The sequence below is a fragment of the Littorina saxatilis genome, linkage group LG13 (genome assembly GCF_037325665.1).
Source record: "Littorina saxatilis isolate snail1 linkage group LG13, US_GU_Lsax_2.0, whole genome shotgun sequence".
In the NCBI taxonomy this organism is placed as follows: Eukaryota; Metazoa; Mollusca; class Gastropoda; order Littorinimorpha; family Littorinidae; genus Littorina; species Littorina saxatilis.
In genome coordinates, this window is record NC_090257.1 from 19,778,326 (window position 1) to 19,790,949 (window position 12,624).

Below are 12,624 nucleotides of genomic sequence, written 5' to 3' on the forward strand. Positions count from 1 at the left end.
TGACCAATTTTTTTCCTCTTTTTGGGGGGGTTTATTTTTGGATTTGTAGTAGAGAAAACCGTCCATCACCATAACCAAGTGACATTCAACACATAATCCCCGCCCACCTCATGTCGAGCGCCTATGGTCTGTTCAGTCATGCGTACACCAAGGAACAGATAGTGCCACACTGTGACTTTCCACAGCATACAAATTCAAATTGTTTGTACGTAAGCTTCAACTGTTCGGTTTTTCTCTCTTACTCTCTCTTCGGTTATTTTGGTGGTTTTTTTTGGTCGTTGTATTACAGTGTATTTGTTTCCTTGTTTGTTTGGTTGTTTGCATATTTTGTTCGTTAGTTCTACTTGTCTATCATGTATTTATTCAAATTTCTATTTGTATTACTATTAGATGTAAGGACAGGTTGTAAGAAAAGGTGTAGCCTTAAACCTCTATCCTTCTAAAATAAAGTTCCATCATCATTATCATCATAATCTCTCTTTCTCTCTCTCTCTCTCTCTCTCTCTCTCTCTCTCTCTCCCTCCCTCCCTCCCTCCCTCCCTCCCTCCCTCCCTCTCTCTCTCTCTCTCTCTCTCTCTCTCTCTCTCTCGGGTTGTGAAAATGTTCAGCAAAAACAGCCACTAAGATCTGGCCACCATTATCGCGGACCACGCTCTTATCTCTTGGAAGGTGACAGGCGAAGGCGACAAACCTGTCGTCGTGCTTCGCTTCAACTCAGAGCAACAAGATGGCGAGTCAATATTAGGCCCAAAAAAAATATGTCTGTTTACGGTAACCCGACCGACCCTAGTTTTTAGGCCCGACCCTAATCTTTTTTTTTGGATCGTCTGAAAAAAAACAAAAAAAACAAAACAAAAAAACGCATCCAAAATAAAGCTGTTTGCGCTCAAACAGCAGACGACAGAAGGGAGGTAAGCTCAAAGTACTGTTAGGAGTAAAGGGTCGTCACTCGTGTTACTTCCTTTCAAAATGGATGCACGCAGTGGTGTTCGCCACCCGCTAGCTGTAAAGCTTGATAAATGTTGTCATGAAAAGGATGGGGTGAAAATTATCAGTACCTATCCAGCGAGTTTTAGTATCATTAACGTTTTTCAACAGGCAAAAACAGGGATTGATGAGAAGAAATGAACTGTGAAACATCATAGAGAGGGGAGAAAAAAAAAAAGAAAAAAAAAGCCGACCTACCGACCCTATTTTTTCACCCTATGTTACCGTAAACAGACCTCTTTTTTTGGCCTTACCAGTTGGCTCGTGGCGACGCAAACCCCCGTCCCAGTTACGCCGCGACCAGGTTCTGCATTGTCCTGGTTTGAATCCTATCTCTGTAAACGGCATCAGTTCAGAATCCACAGTCCTTCAGTTCGGTGTTCCTCAGGGATCCGTGTTGGGTCCAGTTCTTTTTGTTTTGTACATGAACCCCCTCTTTAACCTCGTCAAACAGTATCCTATCGATCACCACGCCTTTGCACTGAGACGACAACCAGTTGTACAAAGACAGTGAGATTGATCAAATTGATACCACTGTGAGTGAAATGGAAGACTGTGTTGTTGCTGTAAAGGCGTGGATGACGACTAACAAACTACAGCTAAACGACTCGAAAACTGAATCCATGCTTGTCAGGTCCCAGTACAGATCTTTCCCTGAAAATGCTTTGCCTTCTAGCATTCATGTCGGCGATAGCGACGTCAACTTTGTCTCTTCTGTGACTAATCTTGGCGTTACCTTCGACCACTTCCTCAACCTTTCCCAGCACGTCCAAAACATCCGCACAATTGCGTACAGTAACGTAAGGAAAATCAGTTCTATCCGCCACTATCTTACCCCCCAAGCCGCTCAAACTCTAGCCTGTTCTCTAGTTCTATCCAGAATAGACTATTGCAACAGCCTGTTCTATGGCTGTGATCAAAAACTTGTCGAGTCACTCCAAAAGGTACAAAACTCTGCCCCCAAATTGATATATCGTTCTAAGAAGTTTGATCATGTCACACCACTTCTTCGTTCCCTTCATTGGCTTCCCGTGTCCGCTCGTATCAGATACAAGCTTGCTTGTATCTGTTTCTCTGCCAAATTTGAAGATGGCCCTAGATGGCCCTAGATGGCCCTAAAGCGTGTTTTTAATCCAAACATATCATATCTATATGTTTTTGGAATCCGGAACCGACAAGGAATAAGATGAAAGTGGTTTTAAATTGATTTGGACAATTTAATTTTGATAATAATTTTTATATATTTAATTTTCAGAGCTTGTTTTTAATCCAAATATAACATATTTATATGTTTTTGGAATCAGCAAATGATGGAGAATAAGATAAACGTAAATTTGGATCGTTTTATAAATTTTTATTTTTTTTTACAATTTTCAGATTTTTAATGACCAAAGTCATTAATCAATTTTTAAGCCACCAAGCTGAAATGCAATACCGAAGTCCGGGCTTTGTCGAAGATTACTTGACCAAAATTTCAACCAATTTGGTTGAAAAATGAGGGCGTGACAGTGCCGCCTCAACTTTCACGAAAAGCCGGATATGACGTCATCAAAGACATTTATCAAAAAAATGAAAAAAACGTTCGGGGATTTCATACCCAGGAACTCTCATGTCAAATTTCATAAAGATCGGTCCAGTAGTTTAGTCTGAATCGCTCTACACACACACACACACATGCACAGACAGACAGACACACATACACCACGACCCTCGTCTCGATTCCCCCTCGATGTTAAAATATTTAGTCAAAACTTGACTAAATATAACAAAGAGAGGTACAGAAAAGCGTGCTATCCTTCTAAGCGCAACTACTACCCCGCTCTTCTTGTCAATTTCACTGCCTTTGCCATGAGCGCTCAGCAATGTAATTTCTCTTTTAGAGATTAATAAAGTTATTGTATTGTATTGTATTGTATTGTAGCGGTGGACTGACGATGCTACGAGTATACGGTCTTGCTGAAAAATGGCATTGCGTTCAGTTTCATTCTGTGAGTTCGACAGCTACTTGACTAAATGTTGTATTTTCGCCTTACGCGACTTGTTTGTATAGTTGCTTCAGCTTTGATTGAGCCATAGGGTTGTGTATGAAATTTGCATTTAGTCTTTCTTTTTCTTGCTGAGTGTATGTACAGTCTAGAGAGGAGACGGACATGGTACATGGTGTGAGCTTGTCCAGGGGGGTATATGAACATCTCAGTGGCAGGGGGATGGAAGCACTTGCTAATGAGTGGGAGTGTGTATGCGCGTGGTGTGCACGAGGATGTATGCACGTGAGTGATATTTGTAAATGTGTATTATGATAATATCATCTTTGTATTTATATTATTGAAATTGTTATATATCGATGTACAGCGCTAAGAGCATAGTTAAATTTGTGAAGCGGCGCTATATAAGCTATCTTTATTATTATTATTATTATTATTATTATTATTATTAAAAGGGCAGAAGACAAGCGTGCTGCTTCACGGACTGACAAAACAAGAACAGAAAACATTGTGACACAGATGTCCACAGAAACAAACATGAGACAAGAACAAGCAAATAAGGCAAGTGATTACATTGTTGACAGAAGGCATACTTCGCCATGCGGTCTATTTTTAGCCACCCCTGAGTTCACGCCTCCGTCACAACATGACAGTACACATTCCTGTGTTGACACGCCACGCACTGCACGTGAGACACCACTTGCCACTGACATTGGGCGCAGTGGAGAGGAACATGTAAACATGTTCAACACAGACAACACCATGTGTTTGGGCGCAAGTGGTTGGCAGACTAAAGACTGTTCGCATGATAGTGGGGTAAATCAGACAGACAACAGTGAGGGTCTGGCACACATTGAAAAGATAACGTCTGAAAGAGGAATGAGCTGTGATCTTGCCGCGAGGTGGCGCCAGTTACCAGCCGAAAAAAGAAGGGGCATAACCTCACCAGAACCGACCATTGTCTGTTTACCGTATAAACTGCACGACTTACACACGAACTGTTACCAAACCGATAAAAAATATGCTGATTTGGGACCAATGCAAGTTTTTTTTCTTTCTCGTGTGATCTTGCCGCAAAGGTGGCGCCAGTTACCAGCCGAAAGAAATAGGGGGCATAACCTCACCAGAACCGCCCATTGACATCAGACACATCAAGCTGCTGGTTAGGGAACCGAGAGGCCGCCGTAAACAAAGACTTCTCTGCGATAAAAGAAGAAATGATCTTGTCATACTGTCGTACTTGAAAAACATATCAATTGGCACTCAGAATTTGTATTGCAAAAGTGATGTTGTGCTCATGTATGATCTCAACACAGATCGTAAACGCTGGTTCTTCAATCAGTCAAGACAGCAGGACCAAGCTTCAGAAACATGCCATCTCATGTCTTCTGACACTGCCCGCGATCAGCAAAGATCGGAACGCTGAGTTGTACAAAGAAGAACTGGAAGAAGATCTGAGAATATAGTGTCTCGCGTAGTCCGCTTTTACTTAGGATGAACAGTTTCAAACACCGTGATGTTTTCATTCTTGGACTGTGTAATGCTGAAAAGAGCCGTTACGAGCGTTTTATTGACTTATCATATCTGTCACCAGAGGGACGAAAACCAAAGACTGAAGAACTGATCAAATCATGATGTTATGATGAATGGTATTGATATGCAGTGTGAGTCTCACAAATGCAGTGATGTTCTACGTTGTGGAATGATTGATTTATGATCGCTTTATTGATTACCCCCGTCATCCTTGTGAGAGGCTTATGTCTAACACAAATACACTATTGTATTCGTACTCTCTCTCTCTCTCTCTCTCTCTCTCTCTCTCTCTCTCTCTCTCTCTCTCTCTCTCTCTCTCTCTCTCTCTCTCTCTCTCTCTCTCTCTCTCTCTCTCTCTCTCTCTCTCTCTCTTTCTCTCTGTTTAACTTTTTAATTTTTCAATTTTATCATTGTGTGTCTGTGCGTCCCAAGGACAGATTGTAAGAAAAGGCGTAGCCTTAAATCTTAATCCTTGTTAAATAAAGTTCAATTCAATTCAATTCAATTCTCTCTCTCTCTCTCTCTCTCCTTCTCTCTCTCTTTCCTTCTCTCTCGCTTTGTCTTTCTGGCTGTCTGTTTGTCCCTCTGTCCCGGTTTATGTCTGTCAGAATATGTTAGCACCAAACGAACTGTACCGAATTCTATTCTGTTTGTGTGTTCGCTGTTGTTACGCACTGAACGAATTGTACCGAATTATATACTGTTAGTGTGTTCGCTGTTGTTACGCACCAAACGAATTGTACCGAATTATATACTGTTAGTGTGTTCGCTGTTGTTACACACTAAAAGAATTCTACCGAATTATATACTGTTAGTATTTTTGCTGTTATTACGCACTGTAGGCCTACACTTGTATACTGTTAGTATGTTCGCTGTTACAGTCAAACCTGTTTTAAACGACCACCAAAGGGTCCGACCAAAAGTGTTCATTTGAGACAAGTAGTCGCCAGGCAAAATTGAATGATATAGAAGAAAAACTTGTCCGGGATTTATCGCATGGAAGGTATTGGGATTTACGGCTTTAATACTAAAGAAAAAAATTGCGATTTATGCATGATACATCTCCAAAATGCATACGGACTAACACAAAAGACAAAAAACCATTCACGTTAGTGCATCGAGTTAAAAGACGAGGAACAAAAACAAAGTGCTGACATTCAAAGGAAAGAGCAAAACTAGCTGCCTAACTATTCATTTTATTCTACAAAATCAAGGTATCACAATACATACAAACTACAGTCAGCAAGTAAAGAAATGCATCATAAGAATGAACCAAAATCAAAATATTGCATTGTTTCTTCTCAAGAAATAATGATCAAAACGAATATTCCTCATACCTTCGTTTCTTGGAGTAGGACTTCTAAAACTGGTGACTAACCGCGATCGGTTCTTCCCTCTGTAGTTGTGAGTTGTTTGGGTTTTCCACGAACATTTGGTTGAAAAATGAGAGCGTGACAGTGCTGCCTCAAATTTCACTAAAAGCCGGATATGACATCATCAAAGACATTTATCCAAAAAAAGAAATAACTTGTGCGGGGATATCATTTGGAAGAATGTTTATGTGAAGTTTCATGAAGATCGGCCCAGTAGTTTTCTGGGAATCGATCCACACACACACACACACACATACACACACACACATACACGCACACACATACACACACACACATACACACATACATACACCACGACCCTCGTCTCAATTCCCCGTCTATGTTAAAACATTTAGTCAAAACTTGACTAAATGTAAAAAGCAATAAAACTGACCACAAAGTGACCGCCGCCTGCAATTGCCTTTACAATTCCAGGTGATCGCTTCTTACGTCAACCTTGCCATAGCCTTTACAATTCTGCCTTACGAAACCAAAGATAAAGAAGCGTTCACCTGCTCCCAATTAACCTATATGCCACGACGTGCCACTTATAATCAATCTACCTCCACTATGAATAAACTTTCTTTTTCTAGTCGGTCTCTTTGAGGACACCGACCCGTAGGTCATATACAATATTCACAATCGTCAACAAGTAACATACCTAATTACCTATACAGTGTTCTTCAGCGACGCAAAGTCAGTCCTGCAGGCCTTAGACACTGCCAGAGACAAAGAACTGAATGACCTGTCATCCGCCTTGACCTCCCTGTGCAGAGCCCACACAGTCGTGCTGCAATGGGTCCCCTCTCACTGCAACATACTAGGCAACGAAGCCGCAGATACTCTGGCAAAGGAGGGCACTACGAAGGACCAGAATGACAGATCAACCACCTTCAAAGAAGCCAAGACCATCATCAAGGCCAAGCAACACAAAAAGTGGTTGCAGCAGCACCCACAGTACAACAAAAACGACGCCTTTCACCTGCTCACAAGGTCTGAGCAGGTCCTCATATTCAGGCTGCGGACAGGCCACAACCGAATGAACCACCACCTTTTCACCAAGTTCAGAATTGGCCAGTCAGACCAGTGCCCTTGTCAAACAGGCAGCATGACAACGGAACACCTGCTGCAGACTTGCCCACTACACGATGGCCTCAGGAGCCAGATCTGGGCGGAGGCGACCACGGTGCAAGGGAAGCTATATGGCAGTCTGGACGACCCACAGCGCACGGCAACATTTGCGCGGAGAACCGGCGTTTCCATCTGAGTGATCGACAAGAAGAAGAAGAAGATACACTATTCGCTATTGTGAAAAGGTTGTATAACCAGTTATCGCTGAAGCTCGCATTTTTCATGATCCGCTTACTTCGACCATTATTTTTTATAACCACTGAGCCTCGGCATGTAACCTCTATATATTTTCACTATCACTGAACTTGCATTCTTATCAAAAATATAATAAACAATTATTCACTATGCAATAGATCCTTGGAAATTGTCGTTGTGAGCAGGTGGTCGCTTTCGAGAAGTGGTCGCAAGGGTATGTTCGACTGAAGTACAAACTGTACACTAGTGTCTGTACACTAATGTACTGTTAGTGTCTGTACACTAATGTACTGTTAGTGTGTTCTGTTTTGGTACGTACCGCACAATAATTACTGTTAGTAAGTTCAGTGTCGGTACGAACCGAACTAACTGCACAATTACACAATGTTCCTGCTACATTCATCGCACATCATTCTTGTCCTTGTAACTTTGACACGAGGTTTAGACATGTGCGGATAGCGTGACTGATCTGACACAGTTGTTTTTTTGCCAAGCATATCATTGTGGGGCTTTTAATCAAAAACATGCATCCGTCAACAATGTATCATCATTCATCCTTCAACATTTACCACTCAAGGACAACCTAGAATTTGATATACATGTTAGCAGTTCATTATTACGACACACTTCCAATGACGGCGATGTAAATGGCAAGTATACAAGACATAGATTCACAAAATTAGGACAAAATAGACAGACATATCACATACCATTCGTCCACAAGTAATACCGGAACATAACATGCAGAGTACAATACTGATAAAAAAAAAGAGAGAGAGAGAGAGAGAGAGAGAGAGAGAGAGAGAGAGAGAGAGAGAGAGAGAGAGAGAGAGAGAGAGAGAGAGAGAGAGAGAGAGAGAGAGAGAGAGAGAGAGCTGACACAGTTTTGATACACAGTGCATTGTGAAACACCCCACCTCTCCCTATGCTCACCACCCTTCAAGGTAGCTGTTATCTCTTCGCATGTGGTAGTTTTAGTTTTTGGGGTGACGACGTTCACTTAGTCACTGAATTAGTACTTTTCTCCAATACAACTCATGCTGGATAAGCTGCCCTGTTACACTTTTTGTTCCAGTATGCTCATACGATAATAATCTTGCCTCGGTTAATAAAGCAATGCATGCAATATCTACTACCCCTAGTTATATTGCACCTGAAGGCTAAGAGAATTGCTTTCCGTCTTTATAATTAAAACAAGATTATTCAGCTCTCCAGTTTTGGTTTGAAGCTGCTAATAACACTTTGGATTTGCGAATACATATTTTATTTTAGACTATATGACCAGATAGCGAGTCATGTTTGTGGTTATTCTTACAACGCTTCTGTCTTGTGAGTATATACATTTCAGGACAACACACAACTAAACGGATCACACTTACAGACAGACAGACAGACAGACAGACAGATAAATGGAGGACACACATATACACACACACACACACACACACGCACACACACACACGCACACACACACACACACACACACACACACACACACACACACACACACACACATCCAAACTCACCCACGCAAGCACGCACTCTCACACGCACGTACGCACGCACTCTCTCTTTCACTCTTTATCTCACTCTCTCTCTCTCTCTCCTCTCTCTCTCTCTCTCGCTCTCCCTCTCTCTCTCTATTTCTTTCTCTCTATCTCCTTCCCTCTCTCTCTCTCTCTCTCTCACTCTCTCTCTCTCTCTCCCCCCATCTCTCTCTCTCATCCCCCCTCTCTCTCTCCTCCCCCCCTCTCTCTCTCCCTCCCTCCCCCCTCTCTCCCCCCTCCCTCTCTCCTTCTCTCTTACATAAAAAAACCAACAGTGTTGATTACAACGGACCAATGACGGTAACAAAGGCCCCGTTTTTTCTTACCCAGGCGATATTATTCACTCAATCTTTTTCTGTTCCGTAGTGATCACAGCTCTACAGTGGACCGACTCGCCGACCAACAACACAGTGATGACCGTTTGTTCCGCTAGCGACATCCACCTTCCATGGAACTTCACCCTGTCACCTGACGAGCGTATCGAGGACATCAAGTGGAACTATCAAGCCGAGGACGGCTCTGAAAAACTTATCGCTGTCTACCTGTCCGGTGTCTTTGGTCCCATGCCTGCTTTCTCTGGCCGTGTGCAGTGGACTGGTCAGGGAGGGATCGTGGTCAGTCAGGCACAGTCCGGCCATTACACTGTTGTGGTCAGAATTGGTGATGCTGCTCATCCTTTGGTCACGTTTTCCAAGAGTGTCTCCGTTCAGGTGGCTGGTGAGTGCGTTATTGCATGGCTGTTCTCTCTGATTATTGGCTCCGCGTACGTCTTTTTTATATTTAGTCAAGTTTTGACTAAATATTTTAACATCGAGGGGGAATCGAAACGAGGGTCGTGGTGTATGTGCGTGTGTCTGTGTGTGTGTCTGTGTGTGTGTGTAGAGCGATTCAGACTAAACTACTGGACCGATCTTTATGAAATTTGACATGAGAGTTCCTGGGTATGAAATCCCCGAACGTTTTTTTTCATTTTTTTGATAAATGTCTTTGATGACGTCATATCCGGCTTTTCGTGAAAGTTGAGGCGGCACTGTCACGCCCTCATTTTTCAACCAAATTGGTTGAAATTTTGGTCAAGTACTCTTCGACGAAGCCCGGGGTTCGGTATTGCATTTCAGCTTGGTGGCTTAAAAATTAATTAATGACTTTGGTCATTAAAAATCTGAAAATTGTAAAAAAAAATAAAAATTTATAAAACGATCCAAATTTACGTTTATCTTATTCTCCATCATTTGCTGATTCCAAAAACATATAAATATGTTATATTCGGATTAAAAACAAGCTCTGAAAATTAAATATATAAAAATTATTATCAAATTTTTTTTTCGAAATCAATTTAAAAACACTTTCATCTTATTCCTTGTCGGTTACTGATTCCAAAAATATATAGATATGATATGTTTGGATTAAAAACACGCTCAGAAAGTTAAAACGAAGAGAGGTACAGAAAAGCGTGCTATCCTTCTCAGCGCAACGAATACCCCGCTCTTCTTGCCACGGGCGGTGGAGTGACGATGCTACGAGTATACGGTCTTGCTGCGTTGCGTTGCGTTCAGTTTCATTCTGTGAGTTCGACAGCTACTTGACTAAATATTGTATTTTCGCCTTACGCGACTTGTTTTTTATTAATATTTTTCATTCAACGTTCAATGTGTAGTTTTACGTACTAGTTTTCGTTCTTCAATCACAAATCTATAGTTCCTTTTCAAGACTCTGAATTACAAAAAACACATGAACAAAATAAACTGTCCGATTCAATCGCAGAAAAGTACTTCATGTCTTAGAAACTGTCCACTCTCTCCCCAGACCCGCCCACAGCAGAGAGCGGCAAGTTGCACGTGCTTCAGAGGTCAGACGCTGAGTTGGACAGCACGACAAGACAGTGGAGAGTGCAGCTGACGTGTGGGGTCTTCACTGCCCTCGGTCACCCTGCTGTCGACGTCGTCTGGACGGTCAGTTCAAATATTCATCAGCATTATACCTACGGTTGAGCCTAGATGGCGACAACCTCTCAGTGATGGTTTAAACAGTGTTTTATTCAAGAATGTATGGATTTAATATGTAATAGGCATGTTTAGGATCAACAACAATCTCTCAGTGATCACAGCCTCTCAGTTACGACTTCTCCTCAATAACGACCACCTACCAGTAACGGAGGTCATTCTGGATTCATTTATTAATGACTGAGAAAGCCACTAGTGGACATGAAGCATAAGCTTTTATTTGAGTCTGCATCCACAGTGTTGCGTGGCAACTTATTGCAACTGCTTAAATGTACAAGTTGTGAGTTTTTATATAACTGTAGTGTATAAGCATGCCGCTGAAAACTGGTCATAATTATGATCACCAGACGCCCGACGGCCACACGGTGGAGAGTTCCAGTGAACACAACGGTACATTCCGTCTACTCCTGCCCAACCCTCCGTCTGGAGGTAACTACACCTGCACTCTCCCGTCCCTCTCCCCAGCCACACGCTGTCTCCCGCCACTCTCCCCGCTGCTAGAGGGCGCCACTGTCATCGTGGATGAGGTCAAGGTCAGCGTCATTCTCTTGGAGGTTAGACAGCGAGAGACAGAGGCCCGACTAGAGGCCGTACAGAGCGAGACTGCAATACTTCAGGCTAGGCTTGGTGAGTACATGTATGCGTGTGTGTGTGTGTGTGTGTGTGTGTGTGTGTGTGTGTGTGTGTGTGTGTGTGTGTGTGTGTGTGTGTGTGTGTGTGTGTGTGTGTGTGTGTGTGTGTGTGTCGTTTGGTCGGTCGATCTGCAGGTCTGCGGTTCTGTATGTGATATAAATTGCAATTATCATAACCATCCTTATCATCATCGTTGTCGTCGTCGTCATCATCATCATCATCATCATCGTCATCGTCATCGTCATCGTCATCATTATCATCATCATCATAGTCATCGTCATCATCATCATCATCATCATCATCATCACCACAACCACAACCATTATCACCATCACCACAACCATTCTCCAGGATCAACAACATAACAAATAGATCAACATATTCCCCTTTCAGCCACAGCCAGACTACGAGTCAGTTTCCACGCCACGCTGACGTCAGACTTCACCAGCAGCGGAACTCTCAACCCCTTCACCGTCATCACCGACGAAGGAGACGCCTTCAACGGGACAAGCGGCGTCTTCACGGCACCGTGGAACGGAACCTACTTCTTCGTGGCGTCAGCGGGGACCTGGGCCAGCGATAAGTGGGTCAACATGTGGCTTGAGAGGGACGGAGTGGGCGTGTCGCAGGCAATCACACAACAGTATTCCAGCTACTACGCCATGGGGTCGGTGCAGGCCACGCTGTACCTCGCCCAAGATCAACAAGTGTGGCTGCGCAGTGACGACGCTTCAGGATATTACTACGCGGGCACCACCTCCTTCACTGGGTTCCTCGTCCGTGCCGACGATTAAATGAACACTTAACGTGAGTCGAGATCTGTGACGATGAAGAACAGTGAACAGTGAACGTCTTTCAAAGTCTGTGCTGACGATTACATTAAGAACAGTGAACGTCAGACAAGACGACGATTAAACGAAGAACAGTGAACGTCATTCAAAATCTGTGCCGACGATAAAAAGAAGAACAATAAACGTCGGACAAGACGCGACGACGATTAAACGAAGAACAGTCATTCAAAATCTGTGCCAACGATAAAAAGAAGAACAATAAACGTCGGACAAGACGACGATTAAACGAAGAGCAGTGAACGTCAGTCTAAAACACCGAAGACGATTAAAGGCACAGTAAGCCTCCCGTAAACCATCACAGATACGGTCAGGCTTTTACACACAGTACAAACACCCTTTCATTTAAACACTCACCGATTGAGAACATCCTAGGTGCCCTCCGTAAA

At 42.9% G+C, this 12,624-nt stretch overlaps 1 protein-coding gene across 1 annotated transcript in view; it reads left to right on the forward strand.

Moving 5' to 3' along the window:
- Window positions 1-8,373: 8,373 nt before the first annotated feature.
- The window catches only part of LOC138983809 (uncharacterized), a 4,860-nt gene continuing 609 nt past the window's right edge, over window positions 8,374-12,624 (forward strand). Inside the window, exons 1-5 of the mRNA XM_070357138.1 lie at window positions 8,374-8,533; window positions 9,118-9,468; window positions 10,558-10,703; window positions 11,102-11,381; window positions 11,781-12,624. The exon at window positions 11,781-12,624 is cut by the window's right edge and continues 609 nt beyond it. Coding sequence (XP_070213239.1) covers window positions 8,500-8,533; window positions 9,118-9,468; window positions 10,558-10,703; window positions 11,102-11,381; window positions 11,781-12,181 — 1,212 coding nt within the window. The 5' untranslated portion in view covers window positions 8,374-8,499 and the 3' untranslated portion in view covers window positions 12,182-12,624. The remainder of the gene's footprint in view (window positions 8,534-9,117; window positions 9,469-10,557; window positions 10,704-11,101; window positions 11,382-11,780) is intronic.